Genomic DNA, 14,969 nt, shown 5'->3' with positions numbered 1-14,969 from the left:
CATGGAGGACCCGCCGCTTAATGCTCCCTAGGGTTAACTTCGCCACCCCTTAATCTGGCTATAATAATTTCATTTACTCTTACTCGTAGGTGTGATTTTTCGTAAATTGAGACCCGGGGAAATACGTAAACTGAGGTTCTTTTCTTTGAGCCCAATAAAGTGATCTGATGAAACCGTTCTGAATGATGGTTGTGCGCACAAAATTCCAGCCAATGTAAGGTGAATTTAAAGTTGGTTTATAGTGAGAGAAGAATACCAATCGTAAAACGGACTTTGATGGACTTACGAGGTGTGGCTATTAAATAACGAGACTATTGCTATAAAACATTTTATTTTAAATTTATACATATTTAGTTATTATCACCTTCAATATACACCCCTCCCCTATCCCTACAACGCTCCATGCGAATTTACCATTGTTCAGAAACCGTGCTGGAAGTCTTTTTCTGTGAGCTCCTGCATGACGCATGCCACTTTTTCTTGCACAGCTTCAACGGACTGAAATCTTGTTCCTTTTAATGCAGACTTTGACTTTGGGGAACAGATCTAAAGTCACATGGGGCCAGGTCAGGCGAATAAGGCGGATTGGCCAAAAACTGGGATGTTGTACTTGGCTAGAAACGTTGTCTTGACAGACACAATGCAGTGTGAGCCGGCGCGTTGTCTTGATGGAGAGAACCCATGACTTGTTCTTCCACTAATCCGGTCGTTTTTTTCCTTACTCTTTCACGGAGTTGAACAAACACCTCACGGTAAGTAATGTTGATTAATTATAATCGATATTTTCATCCGTTTTGGACGTGGAAGTGGGCGATCCGGGCGGTCATCATCTCCGACCTCTTCTCGGCCATCTTGGAAACGCTTGAACCACTCAAAAATTCGCCGCACGTGATTAATAATTCATCGCCATAAACTTCTTTTAATAAAAGATAAGTTTCAGTAGCGGTTTTATCAAGTTTTGATGTGAAATTTCACGACAATTCGTTGCTCTACTACATGTGTAGTATCTTGTTTTTCGGGCAAAACGAAACTAACACCTCTTACACAAACGACGGTTCCGGTCAGACTGATTTCTCTGACAAACACGTAAGACGCTGCAATCGAAAGAGAAGGCTTTACGCTGCACAGCTGTCGGTCGTAGATTTGGCGCATGCATAGTTCTTCTGTAGCAGCAACAGCCTCGTTATTTAATAGCCACGTACTTTCCAATTTAGATCGTCTTATTAGCCATCATCAGGCTGCTTATTGATAGTAAATTAAGCACAATTAATGAACTATAAGAAAATCTTCATGTAGATTTTTATGAATTTTATTACCAGGAATTATTTATTTTTAATTGAATTATGATTTAATTTGTAGCTCAAGAGACTTTATTAAAATCCCTTGTACAGGAACAATGGATCTTATTAAATTAATTTCCGGTGCAAAAGACGATATTGAAAATTTGACTCCCTCACTCGACTTCCTGTCGCTAAAGAGGAAATAAAAATATATTAAATATAAAACTTAAACTTTATTTTTAAACCTTTCTTTAATTAAGTAGCTATTTACTATTTAATATAATATTCATAGATGTTTAACAGAATTGTGATTATGAGGACAGTCATACTAATGAAATTATAGCCGCCATTAGGGCTGCGCCAAAAAAAACTAATACCTCAAGATGACCTTTTAAATAAATTAATGGCACCGAGGGCTTTGTGACGCGACTTTTTTTTTGTTTTCTCCCCATTCACCCCATTGGGTGCAGGAAGCGGTTAATAAATTCATCCAGGATTGATTCAATTGGCTAGATATTGATTTGCCATGTTGGTAGAGGCTGTGTGGAATTTCAAATCACATACCCACAACATTTGTTCTGGCCAATCAGGACTGGGTTTTGGTGGGTAACCAATAAAATGTTGAGGTTAACTTGATTTTAAAAATAAAATAAAATCTATTAAAATTCAACTTCCACTACGTGGTGATAAAATACGATTAATTGAATTTAAAATGTATTTTGCGATTTTAATGTCGTATTTCCTTTTTACTGTAGGTATTAGGATTGTGGGAAATTCATGGATCCGAAGAAAATTTCTCAGGAAAAACGAAGGAAAGATCACATCCGATCTAGTTTTCTGCTTCCGCTTTCTAAGTATCCGGCTGCCTAGCATCCCTAACACAGGAAGAAGATGCGTTCATCTTCAGCCGCCAGTTGCTTAATTAAGAGAGGCCGTAGTTTTACTTCCCATCAATCACTGCACGATGTGCTCATGTCTACAACATGCTGTGTGTTCTCCATATATTAATCTCTCCGTACTCTGTGGGCTCCTTCCACACATTATCACGCCCACGCAATCGCTTCTTGTCACATAAATTTTGGTCCAGATCTGTGAGGAAAGGCAGCCTCCCCTCTGATATTGTATCTGTAGGACTTCATTTAGCTGTAGTAAAGGTGTTCCTCTGGGATAAAATGCGGCAGTATATTGGTTTCTAGGATAAGAAATTAGTTGCCAGTGTACGGTCTAGAGTTGTTTACTGGCTGGAGCAGCCAGAAAACTGTTGGACGGAAGAGGAAGTGGTTTATTTGGTTGCCAATTTCTGTCCACTATTTCTGGTCTCGACAGTTTCTTTTATGAATGTAATAAATTTTCTCAGAATCTACATTAATTAATTAATTCATTATTTATTGATAAGTTACTTGTTGAACAAAATATTATAATTATTGTAGGTTAAACATAAATAAAATAACAGAATATACAAACAGAACATAGAATGATGATATTAAAGAATACAGTGAGGAAGAACGGACAAAGGTAATTTCGGTTTGAGGATACAGGAAAGGAAGTAAATAGATAAAAAGAGGAAAAATAGAAATATAGAGCACAAAGTGTCAAATAAGAGATAAAATCCAAAATGGCAATACAAAATCATTACAACCAAATTATAAGACAAATCTTTCATTATAAATAATCTACAGTAATAGATAGGCGGTTATAGGCTAGACCCGCAAAGCTAAGATGTATTGCGGTGCTAGTCTATATTCCCAATGGTTAATATGAGAAATTTATAGTAAAGTATGTTAGGGGGTTATAGGCTAGACCCGCAAAGCTAAGATGTATTGCAGTACTAGTCTATATTCCCAATGGTTAATATGAGAAATTTACAGTAAAGTATGTTAGGCGGTTATAGGCTAGACCCGCAATACTAAGATGTATTGCGGTATTAGTCTATATTCCCAATGGTTAATATGGGAAATTTATAGTAAAGTATGTTAGGCGGTTATGGACTAGACCCGCAAAGCTAAGATGTATTGCAGTACTAGTCTATATTCCCAATGGTTAATATGAGAAATTTACAGTAAAGTATGTTAGGCGGTTATAGGCTAGACCCGCAATACTAAGATGTATTGCGGTATTAGTCTATATTCCCAATGGTTAATATGAGAAATTTACAGTAAAGTATGTTTGCTAGTCGCCAGCGTTCACGACACCTAATTTGGTAGTCGACAAATCGGTAATCGATTTTCCCGTTTAGATTTCTTATTTTTTTTTTTTTTACCAAAAATAAAATAAGAAAATAAGTAATATGAATTGCATAAATTTATTGGAAAAGAACTAAAATATATTTCACTTAAATTGGGACCATTTCGGCAGTTATATATCTCCAGGAATTTCCTTATTACTTATCCCCTCACAACCCCTTTGACCATCCTGCCAAAACTTAGCTGCCCTGCCCAGTCGACTACGTGATTAGAAACTGGGATGTACATAGTTCTTTATTCTGGCATGATCGACACAATATCTGCTTCTTTATTTGCTGCAAGCAATCAGAGTAATTACAATTTGAAACAAATAGCTTCTGATTAAATCATATATCTTTTAAATTTGTAGTTTAGTGAAAATTTGTACTTACTCTTTTAACCTGTAAGAGAAAATTCATATAAAAGCAAATTTTGAGAGGTAGGTTATGAAGGTTGGATTGGGAGAACCCCAGTTCAAAACCCACGTGTATTAAGGAGTTTTAAGCCCTTAACAATAAAACAATAACTATGCACAGAAAGGAGCAGAATCGTGATGCATTTTAGTTGCATTTTTATTACAATGCATTTTTCCAATCACCGGAAAGAATGGTCATTGTAACTTCCCTTAAACAAGAAAATAGTAAAAGTTCAGTTTTAAAAGTAAATAAATTATGATAAGAAAACATCGTAGATTGTAGTACATTCCGACCGGAACAGCGAGCCCGACGTTGACAAAGCCAAGATAACCTTCCATCAGGTTATAAGGGGGAGGGGAAGGCGAAATAGTAAATTGGGGCAAAGGTTTTGGGATCCCTTGAGGCACCTATCTCTCCTGTGTCCTAGTTGCCCCACATGCGCACTACTGCTGTATCATCACTTCCCACACAGATCTAAGAGAGAGACAAAGAAACTACATTCTATATATTTCTCATCCAAACCTGTGTGATATACTCCTCCGGCAGCATCCACGCCAAGTATTTCTTTGTATGACAGGGAAAGATTATATTCCCATATGTTGGTGGTCTCCATATAATGCTTCGTTAGGGGAATCCAGAATTGTCACAACGTCGCCACTGTTCATCATCCCCTTGGACACTGTGTGACGTATACTCCATTAATATAACCGTGGTAGAAAAACTACTATAATTGAGGAGGCTGAGGCCCTCCATGGGCTGTAATGCCTAGAAAAAAAAGGAAACAAGAAAAAAATATTATAAAAAGAAATGGCCGCCCATATAAGATTATATCATTTTTTTTTTTAATCTGAAATGATGATATTTCATCGCTTAAGTTATTAAATACTTATCACCGAATTAAAGTTAATTAAGTTCAGAATCATAAAAAGCCAGATATTAAAAATCCAACATACGATATCTCACAGTTTTGTATATCTATAATATTATAATATTTTGTATGTAATATCTACAATTGTGTAGAATTTCGTTAAATTTCGAAGAGTAGAAAGCGAGATGTAATGGTTTAAAGTTTAGGACACTTTTAGATTGGTTAAATTTTACCTCACTATATCTCTTCATCTAAACAAGCTAAAACGTTCATATTGTATACATTTGTAGAGCTAGTTGTTATCTACAATTGTGTAGAATTTCGTTAAATTTTGAACAGTAGAAAGCGAGATATAATAGTTTAAAGTTTAGGGCAGTTTAAGTTTGGTTAAATTTTACCTCACTATATCTCTTCTTCAAAACAAGCTAAAACGTTCATATTGTATACATTTCTAGAGCCAAATGTTATCTACAATTGTGTAGAATTTCGTTAAATTTTGAGGAGTAGAAAGCGAGATATAATGGTTTAAAGTTTAGGGCACTTTTAGTTTGGTTTAATTTTCCCTCACTATATCTCTTCTTCTAAACAAGCTAGGGCGTTCATATTTTATACATTTGTAGAACTAGTTGTTAACTACAATTGTGTAGAATTTCGTCAAATTTTGAAGAATAGAAAGCGAGATATAATGGTTTATAGTTTGGTGATCTTTAAGTTTGGTAAAATTTCAACCTACGATATCTCTTCTTCTAAACAAGCTAGAACGTTCATATTTTATACATTTGTAGAGCTAGTTGTTATCTACAATTGTGTAGAATATCGTTAAATTTTGACCAGTAGAAAGCGAGATATAATGGTTTATAGTTTGGTGATCTTTAAATTTGGTAAAACTTCAACCTACGATATCTCTTCTTCTAAACAAGCTAGAACGTTCATATTTTATACATTTGTAGTGCTAGTTGTTATCTACAATTGTGTAGAATATCGTTAAATTTTGACTAGTAGAAAGCAAGATATAATGGTTTAAAGTTTGGTGATCTTTAAGTTTGGTATAATTTCAATTTAAGATATCTCTTCTTCTAAGCAAGCTAGAAGGTTCATATTTTATGCATTTGTAGAGCTAGTTGTTATCTTAAATTGTGTAGAATTCCGTTAAATTTTGAGGAGTAGAAAGCGAGATATAATGGTTTAAAGTTTAGGGCACTTTTAGTTTGGTTAAATTTTACCTCTCTATATCTCTTCTTCTAAACAAGCTAGAGCGTTCATATTTTATACATTTGTAGAACTAGTTGTTATCTACAATTGTGTAGAATTTCGTCAAATTTTGAACAGTAGAAAACGAGATATAATGGTTTAAAGTTTAGGGTACTTTTAGTTTGGTTAAATTTCAACTCACTATATCTCTTCTTCTAAACAAGCTAGGGCGTTCATATTTTATACATTTGTAGAGCAGTTGTTATCTACAATGGTGTAGAATTTCGTCAAATTTTGAACAGTAGAATACGAGATATAATGGTTTAAAGTTTAGGGCACTTTTAGTTTGGTTAAATTTCAACTCACTATATCTCTTCTTCTAAGCAAGCTAGAAGGTTCATATTTTATACATTTGTAGACCTAGTTGTTATGAAACTAAGGTTTTTGTGTTGATTGTTCTCTTTATGATGATTTTGGGGAACATTATTGTGGTTATGGGATTGGGGATATTGTTTTTAATTTAACTCTCTTCAGGCGATTGGGAACATGGGGGTTATGTGCATAAATCTGTTATATCGCCTAGTGAGAATTTTCTAGTAATCTGGAGATACATTTTTAGCTATGTAGTTTGGGGAGTGTATTTGGTAACTGTAGTGAAAAAATTGTATGAAATAACACAGTTGGGGGTAGCATTATGGCTGGGCTATGTTGCTCTTTTTTTGGTGTTACAGTGTCCTGTCTGGGGTTTCAGGAACTCACTGGGGCTACCCAACAATCAATCACACTTTGCTTTTTAGTTCGCACTTTCTGCCACTTAGCTGATGTAAGAGTACTGCAGACTACCTAACGTTCTACACTTATATATATATAGAACTAGGTTCAGTTTATTTACTAACACGAACGCTGTTCACAAGGATATTATACGAGTATATAGCCTTGCCATTACATCACTTCTACCGGACATAACATATCCATTTCCTCTTCACTTTACTTGTGGTTCTGAGACCACCCGTTTCCTTCATTCCTTACTTTTAGAGTTCCCCATGTGGTAGAAAACTCTACTAGAGTTTTCCCTTTTATCTGGGAAATCAAAATACCCTGTTTTTTTTTTTATTTTACCTTATTAATAACTGTGAAAAATTCTGCTGAGAGAAACGATAGGGTTTTGCTATAAGAAGAGGGTATATCTTGAAGCTATTTGGTGTATGCTCCTGAAGGATTCGTGCTCCTTATAATGGATACTTCCTCCAATATTTGGTACTATTCCTAGTGAATCCTTAGGAGAAGCATTGAAATAATGTAAATCTTATTTTCCGAAATTTCTTAACGATATACTACTTTTTCCTTGTGTAAGGTACTACTGCAGTACTGTGTACAGATCTACCATCTGTATAATATTATGGGAGCATTAAATTCGTGTTTAGAAATTCCAGTTCAAGGAAAATGGGGCAAAAGAGGGACTGAGTGAGTGAGTGAGAGAGCCATATCATCTCTCCTTCTCCTTTATCAGGGTTACCAATCTTTTCATTTAACTTTCCCATCTACAATTTCCCTCTTTCTTCCCTCTTTACACACCAAAAATTTGCAAATTCTGTGAATATATGCAATGCATTCAAAAGGCTTTTGTGAATTTTATAAGATTACCATCCATACTAAGGCTATCCGAGAATTCAGTACCCAATGGTAAGAGATAGAAGGGGGGAAGTTAAATTTCTTATTTAAATTTTACCATTTAAAGTTTCTGTATGCTTTGTGCAAAGCGTCTAACGCCAGCTCTCGGTGAAGGAAATTCAGTTTAAACCTCAACTGAATAAGATGGCTTCTATCTTATTCTAACTTAAACATAAACTACCCAGTTTTGAATATAAACATATTTAAACAATTATTCAGAGTACTTCCAAGAGTTCTTGTAGTTCCTAGTGAGAGGGTGGTGAGCTTGAGTTCAACCCTGGGTTCTTGGATCCCAAATATGGTAATTTCAAGGAATTTCCTCTAAAAGACTTTACCTTAAGACGGTTGCTTCCTCTTCTCACTTCTAGTCAACATTTTACGTCTTGAGTTTTTAACCGGAAATTGTATGAATTTGAGGTGATTACCATCCCCCTCTCGTACGTTACACCAAAATAGCACTCTAGAGACAAGCAATTTAATCAAAAAATTTCGCTAGAAAAAAACAAAGTTTATAGAAGAACTTGATGAAGGCAAATGAGTGTACTAAGTAGGAAAAACTGTGAAAAATTCTTCTCAGTTAAATGTTTTTTAGAGTTGTGAGATATTTGGCCTTCAAATTTTCGTCACACCCCCAGACAAAAATCCATACTAAGATGAAAATACTGTTGACTGTAGTTTCAGTGTTAATTAATAGATTTGTGTGAAGATGATGTTGATGATCTTGAGTTTTCTGACCCTTTTTGATGATTTGTCTACTGTTGTTCTTGAAAGAACAACCAGATTCTTCCTTAATTTTTTCTTGACTCTGATAATAAATAGCAGAGTATGAACAAAGCTAGAAAATTACTTAAAAGTTTATAATTATTGTGATAAAAATAGACCTGCAAAGCTAATGTGCATTGTGGTACTGGGTTCGATTCCCGGTCTAGGCCTTGGATTTTATTTAATGGTTAAATGGGAAATACTCGTAGTAAAGTTCGTTTGCTAGTCGCCTCCGTCCACGACACCTAGTAAATGGTAGTTGGACGTTGAGCCCCGCCTGAAAAAATAGGCAATTACTTTACTTTACTTTTTGTTATTGTGGTAAAAAAATTTTTATTGCTTAATTTGAATCTTTATTAAATATCTACGGTGGAAAAATCAATTAACCAATAACAATGGAAGGATGAAGTTGAGAAAAGTGGGCGTTTGAACTGGCCAATCAAAAGGCTAGAACAGACATGATAGGCCACTCCTCTATTACTGGCCGCCATTATTTAAAATAAAATATAAAACAGAATGAATATTTAGCTGTAGTAATCCTTGAATTACGTATTTAAAGACAAAAAAGAATTTAGGATTGTTAAAGTAATTACTCGTATTTTCAACTTTAACAGAAGTTTTGAAATTTCCCATTTTGTTGGCCTAAAAGGAAGTATATAATTCGAGGAGGATTTATTAGGATTCTCAAATTAAATTTGGGATCAAATATTCTGGAATAAAATATTCCCAAAGTTTAGAAGTTTTAAGACAGTCTTGGGACAAAAATTTGCTTTGTAATTGTAATTTAACCTTTTTTTTTTTTTAACTTTTTCTCTCTTTGCCCACAGGTAAAGGATGAACCTGATAAACATGGACGCGGAAAACCGCGTCGTACTCAATGTGGGCGGCATACGTCACGAGACTTATAAAGCCACATTGAAGAAGATCCCGGCCACAAGGCTATCTAGGTTGACGGAGGCGTTAGCCAATTACGATCCAATATTGAATGAATACTTCTTCGATAGACATCCAGGTGTTTTTGCACAAGTCCTTAACTATTACAGGTGAGTTTTTTTGGTTATTTATCTTTGTATTGTAGGCTACATTTAGAGAAAATAGATATAATAGATGAAATAGAAAATAGACTACATTTAGAGCATAGGCTGACGCTTTTCATGGCCTCCTGCACTTGCGCACTTATCCGCTCTAGTCTTTCAAAACCAGAGGCTTTCGGTCACTTTCGGGAGTTGTCGGTAACTCTCGTTTTAAACTGGAAAAGACTGGTATTAAAAGCTCTCTGTGTAATGGTTGGATTTTGTTCCTCCAATACTATCTCAATCGTCAGAGACGATTATTATGAGTTCACAAATTTAGTATTATAAGATTTTTCCAGTGGTTGTTGATGAAATAGACTTCAATTGACGTAATACGAACAGTGACGTAGCACGCCTTTACGACCTAAGGCTGAGCCTTCCTAAAACATTTTTCTAAAAAAATTGAACTCATTTTTTTTTAGACTTCATATCTGCCTATATTTCAGCATAGGCGCTTTTCATAGTCTCCTGCACTTGCGCACTTATCCGCTCTAGTCTGATTACTTGATAGTCTTTCAAAACCAGAGGCTTTCGGCTACTTTCGGGAGTTGTCGGTAACTGTCGCTTTTAAACTGGAAAAAAAACTGGTATTAAAAGCTCTCTGTGAAAATGTTTAGGTTAGAAAATTTGTTTGTCAGTTCTCGTGACGAACTTTAGCAGCTTTTTTAGTGTGCTTTTTTTTTATACTTGTGATATTTAATTCCGTTTTTCAAACATTTATGGTACTTATGCAATCCACAGTTATTCGCAAAGGCAAAAGGGCAGTTTCAACCCTTTAGGGATACTTCAGCTTCTCCCTAACTACGCCCACGCTAAATACTGTTGCTTCCAAGCTTCTAACTACTAAACGCCCTTTACTCTTGTAGCTTTGTGCTTTAAAAGCTTTTTCAATCTCTTTTAGTGTAATTAGATCTACGTAATATTTTGTAAATTTCCTTAACTTTAAAAAAAAAAAAAGTATCTTTTAGACATGAAAATCTCTATGGAAGCTGTACAGAAAAATATCTAAAATGGTAAAAACTCCATTTAGTGAGTTCTCATCTATCTTTCAGCAAGGATTTAAAAAAAAAAAAAAATATATACATTTACTCCCTTTTTTATAAATATATAAGAGACAAGACCGTACATTATACTGAAACAGCACTTTAGAGGCGAAGCCTACCCAGAAAGGTCAATAATCGAAAATTACTGGAAGAATGTCTAATGTAACTGGAGTTGTTGGAGGGTTTCTATTCACACGCAAACCATTTCCTGGGGGAGGGGGGAACAACATTATTTCCGATCCAGGATTCCCTTAAATCAGCGTTTCCCAACCTTTTTTGGCTCGCGTACCACTTGGTAGTACGTCATGCTGAATAGTACAACTTCGTAAAAATGTTTGTATTTCATGAAATTTGTTATTCCGAGTGTGTTATTTTATTATTATTATCTTTATTTGTATAGATATACAATGTATCTGTAACAAAGGAGTTCAAGTTCACTTTATAAACTTTGTAAAATGTAAGTTCTTAGTCTTAAAACTTTTTTTTTAAATAATTAAAAATTGCGCACATATTTTTCTCTTCAAAATTATTAATTAATTTACAAAGTTCTTCTTTAGGATTATTATAATTGTGCCCAAATCATCTAAATTAATTTCTTTTAAGCATTCAACTACCTGTAAGCACCAATTAAATTTAATGTTGCTTGGATAGAGCTTACTCATATTACAATCCCTTTAAGCAGATTTTTACATAGTTATCATTCAAGGTTCTGTCACATGATAATCTATTAAATTTTCTTTATCTTTTATTGGATAATGATGTAGCTTTTTCCTAAATTTTCATTATAGAAGGAGGTTTGAAATGCAATTATCATTGGTGTTTTCGGGTTTTGGGAAAATACTCAAAAGACAATTTTTATGCTGTTAAATGTGCTATTATATTTTCTCGTATGTCTTGAGACAGACTGACCGTATTACTGTACATATTAACAACTTTACTGCTATAATAATATTAATTAAAATAATTTTTATGAATTATAGGAAAAAACGTTTCTATGATATTTTTATGATTTCATTTTTTTTAAAATATTTTTTATGTCCGCCATTATTGATTATTTTTCGTGTACCACCAACCAGCAACTCGCGCACCACAGGTTGGGAAACGCTGCCCTAAATCGAATTTTTCTGGCAAAAAAAAACCCAAAATCTAAAATCAGATACAATTTTAATGCAATTAATTTTTTTTAAAAAAAAAATGTTGCTCACGTAATTTTTAATTAAGTCATATGATTAATCAGGTGATTTGTTTTCGTATTTATTAAAATAATACATCAGGTGATGTAGTCAGTAGATTAACAGCTGCTTTAACGGTAAAACCTCATTAATACTGTATGAATGCATTAGCTTACCATTAACAAATGCTAATAGTGAATTGAAATCGTTAACATTTATAATTTCCAAACAGAATTATGTATGTAACGGGAAACAGGGTGCTTTATCCCCTAACCAATGGACATCCGGCCACTTTTCACATCTACTCTTTGCTAACAAAGGAAAAACTGAAAAACAGGGTTTCCTCAACGTAAAGGGGTTTTATTTTAAATTGTAATATTTTCTTAAAGTGGGTTTTCGTAGCTAGCCTTCCTCTTAGTAACCCTAATATTCATCGGGAATGAAAGAATACAGCTTTTCTCGGCTTAATATTTCTTACTTTTAAATATGACTTTTCTTATGTGCACAGGACTGGGAAGTTACACTATCCGACGGATGTATGCGGACCGTTATTCGAAGAAGAACTGGAATTTTGGGGATTGGACGCAAATCAGGTTGAACCTTGCTGTTGGATGACGTACACCCAGGTGAGCAATGAATCTTCTCTCCCTAAATTCATTCCTGATTATCGTAAATGAATACTAATCATTTACGTTTTTATACCATTTGATGGAGATCACCGTGGCAAAGTCCATTTTTTTACTTTTGACTTCAGAAGATCGTGAAAAGCCGCGTGCAGGAAATGATATTATTTCTGGGTAATTAAAAACTCTGATGTTATCTGATGGTTGGTTCATCGTCGAACAACTGCATGAATTATTGCGTGCGCTAAACAAAAGGAAGTTATCAGAACGACTTGAGCTTCGAACAAACAGGAAGAAAGAATAATGGCTGATGGCCCCCGTCGTTTTAGGTTTCGTGAAATGTGTACTTCCTCTTACTGTAAAGAGAAATCACCACGATCGTGCTATAACCGGAAATACCCATTTTGGTGTCTCTCTAAGCCAGGGATGGCGAACCTTTTTGAGACGTGGGTCAAATTTTGTTCATTTTTTTTTAGTACTAGCTCTTGGGTCACTAATGCCCATTTGCATAAGAGTTAAGTTTAAAAATTTTAAACTCAATATTTTCAAAACTAAACATCTTTAAAATTCAGTTGGCTTAACTGGGTAAAACGGGACGAAACAAGTGGATATGGAAGTCTCTTTTTTACAAACATAACTGAACAAAACCTTACAAAAGTGTGTTTTATCTGAAGAAAAATCTAAATATGGTTATTTGCTTTGGGTTGGCGATTTTTTTTTAACCAACAAAATATGAGTAAAATTATACATTTTATTTGATATTTTGTAAACACTTTTGCTTTATTTCAAATACTACAAAAGCATTTGTCGTCATTTGCGTTTTAGAAATGTAATGATCAAACTAAAGGTTATAATAGATAGCATTTAAATTGCTCTTGTGTCAATGCGTGATTGAAAACAAATACAGATAGAATATAAATTATCCACAACAATTAGAAAATCTAAATCAACCCGCGTAAACAAACAAATGGTTGCCTAGCAATTGAGGGTCAGTGAAAAAGCTTGCGCGGGTCATAGGTTCGCCATCACTGCTCTAAGCCTAAGATAAGATTCTAATAGGGCAGCCCTTAAGGCCTACGCCACTGCGACCCCTTTGGATCTATTGTGGCTCACCTACTTTAGAGCTCGCCCTCCAGACCCGTCCTTTTAATGAGACTCTCAATTCTGGAGAGCGCCTCCTGGGTAAAGCTCACCAGGCCTTGGTTTTTCCTCCCCCCGTAGAGTAACATCCTTAGCCCAGACAAGTCCCTCACACTGACACAACACGTGCAGTGCCGTTTCCTTCTCTTCCTGACACAACCTACATAGGCTATCATCTGCCAGGCCCCATGCAATGCATGTGTTTTCTGAGCCTGCAGTGGCCCAGTTAATAGGCCCACAATTTTATACTTATTGCCCCTACGCGGCCTTGACGGATTAATTCTGCAGTCAGCAAATCCTTGCAGCCCTCTAAGCCTAAAAAAGAGAATTTGTTTATGTCTAATGTGTCTAATATGTCTTCTGACTGTGAAGTGTCAGCATTACTCAAAAAACGGAAACCTACCGGAAGTGTAAATTTGATACTTAGTCTTTAGATGATAGTCAAGTAAAGTAAAGTAAAGTAATCGCCTATTTTTTCAACGTCTTAACGCCAACTTAACGTCCAACTACCAATTAGGTGTCGTGGACGGAGGCGTCTAGCAAATATACTTGACTATAAATTTCTCGTATAAACCATTGGGAATATAGACTAGTATCGCAATACATCTTAGCATTGCGGGTCTAGCCTATAACCGCCTAACATACTTTACTATAAATTTCTCATATAAACCATTGGGAATATAGACTAGTACCGCAATACATCTTAGCTTTGCGGGTCTAGTCTATAACCGTCTAACATACTTTACTGTAAATTTCTCATATTAACCATTGGGAATATAGACTAGTACCGCAATACATCTTAGCTTTGCGGGTCTAGTCTATAACCGTCTAACATACTTTACTGTAAATTTCTCATATTAACCATTGGGAATATAGACTAGTACCGCAATACAGCTTAGCTTTGCGGGTCTAGCCTATAACCGCCTAACATATTTTACTATAAATTTTTCATATTAACCATTGGGAATATAGACTAGTACCGCAATACATCTTAGCTTTGCGGGTCTAGCCTATAACCTCCTAACATACTTTACTGTATATTTCTCATATTAACCATTGGGAATATAGACTAGTATCGCAATACATCTTAGCTTTGCGGGTCTAGCTTATAACCGCTCGACTACCGTGGCGCCTTCTTTAGGTGGCAGTTCAATGTGTATATATACTCTAAATCTTAGATGATGATGATCTCAATTGAAAAAAAAAAAAAATTAAAACACGAGTTAGATCTTTCTCTCACTAATCTAAAGTAAAAACACCGGGAAAAATGAGCTACTCGACTAAACTATTGTATACAGCAGACTGCTGGACAAAAAAAGGAAGCGCACTTTATTAAAAAGTTCTTGGGGGGGGGGGGAGGGAAACTATACAAAAGCCAGAGATTAAAATTAAAAGAAAATAAAAGAAGAAAATTCTGTATTTTCCACTCAGCGATATTAGTTCACAGAATGGTTTTTGCTGCTTTTCCATTGCTTCATTACTTTTCTACCTTTTTTTTGTACCAATTC

At 35.0% G+C, this 14,969-nt stretch overlaps 1 protein-coding gene across 2 annotated transcripts in view; it reads left to right on the top strand.

Moving 5' to 3' along the window:
• Nucleotides 1-14,969, top strand: part of LOC141455001 (potassium voltage-gated channel protein Shaw-like) — a 281,269-nt gene that overhangs the window by 198,429 nt on the left and 67,871 nt on the right. For both annotated transcript variants that reach the window (XM_074129792.1, XM_074129791.1), the window contains exons 3-4: nucleotides 9,238-9,453; nucleotides 12,207-12,324. In XM_074129792.1, the coding sequence (XP_073985893.1) occupies nucleotides 9,245-9,453; nucleotides 12,207-12,324 (327 nt within the window). In that variant the 5' untranslated portion in view covers nucleotides 9,238-9,244. The remainder of the gene's footprint in view (nucleotides 1-9,237; nucleotides 9,454-12,206; nucleotides 12,325-14,969) is intronic.

The sequence above is a fragment of the Rhodnius prolixus genome, unplaced genomic scaffold, assembly GCF_049639745.1.
Source record: "Rhodnius prolixus isolate KJV_2025 unplaced genomic scaffold, Rpr scaffold_15, whole genome shotgun sequence".
Taxonomy (NCBI): domain Eukaryota; kingdom Metazoa; phylum Arthropoda; class Insecta; order Hemiptera; family Reduviidae; genus Rhodnius; species Rhodnius prolixus.
This window is presented reverse-complemented; position numbering and strand designations above follow the sequence as displayed.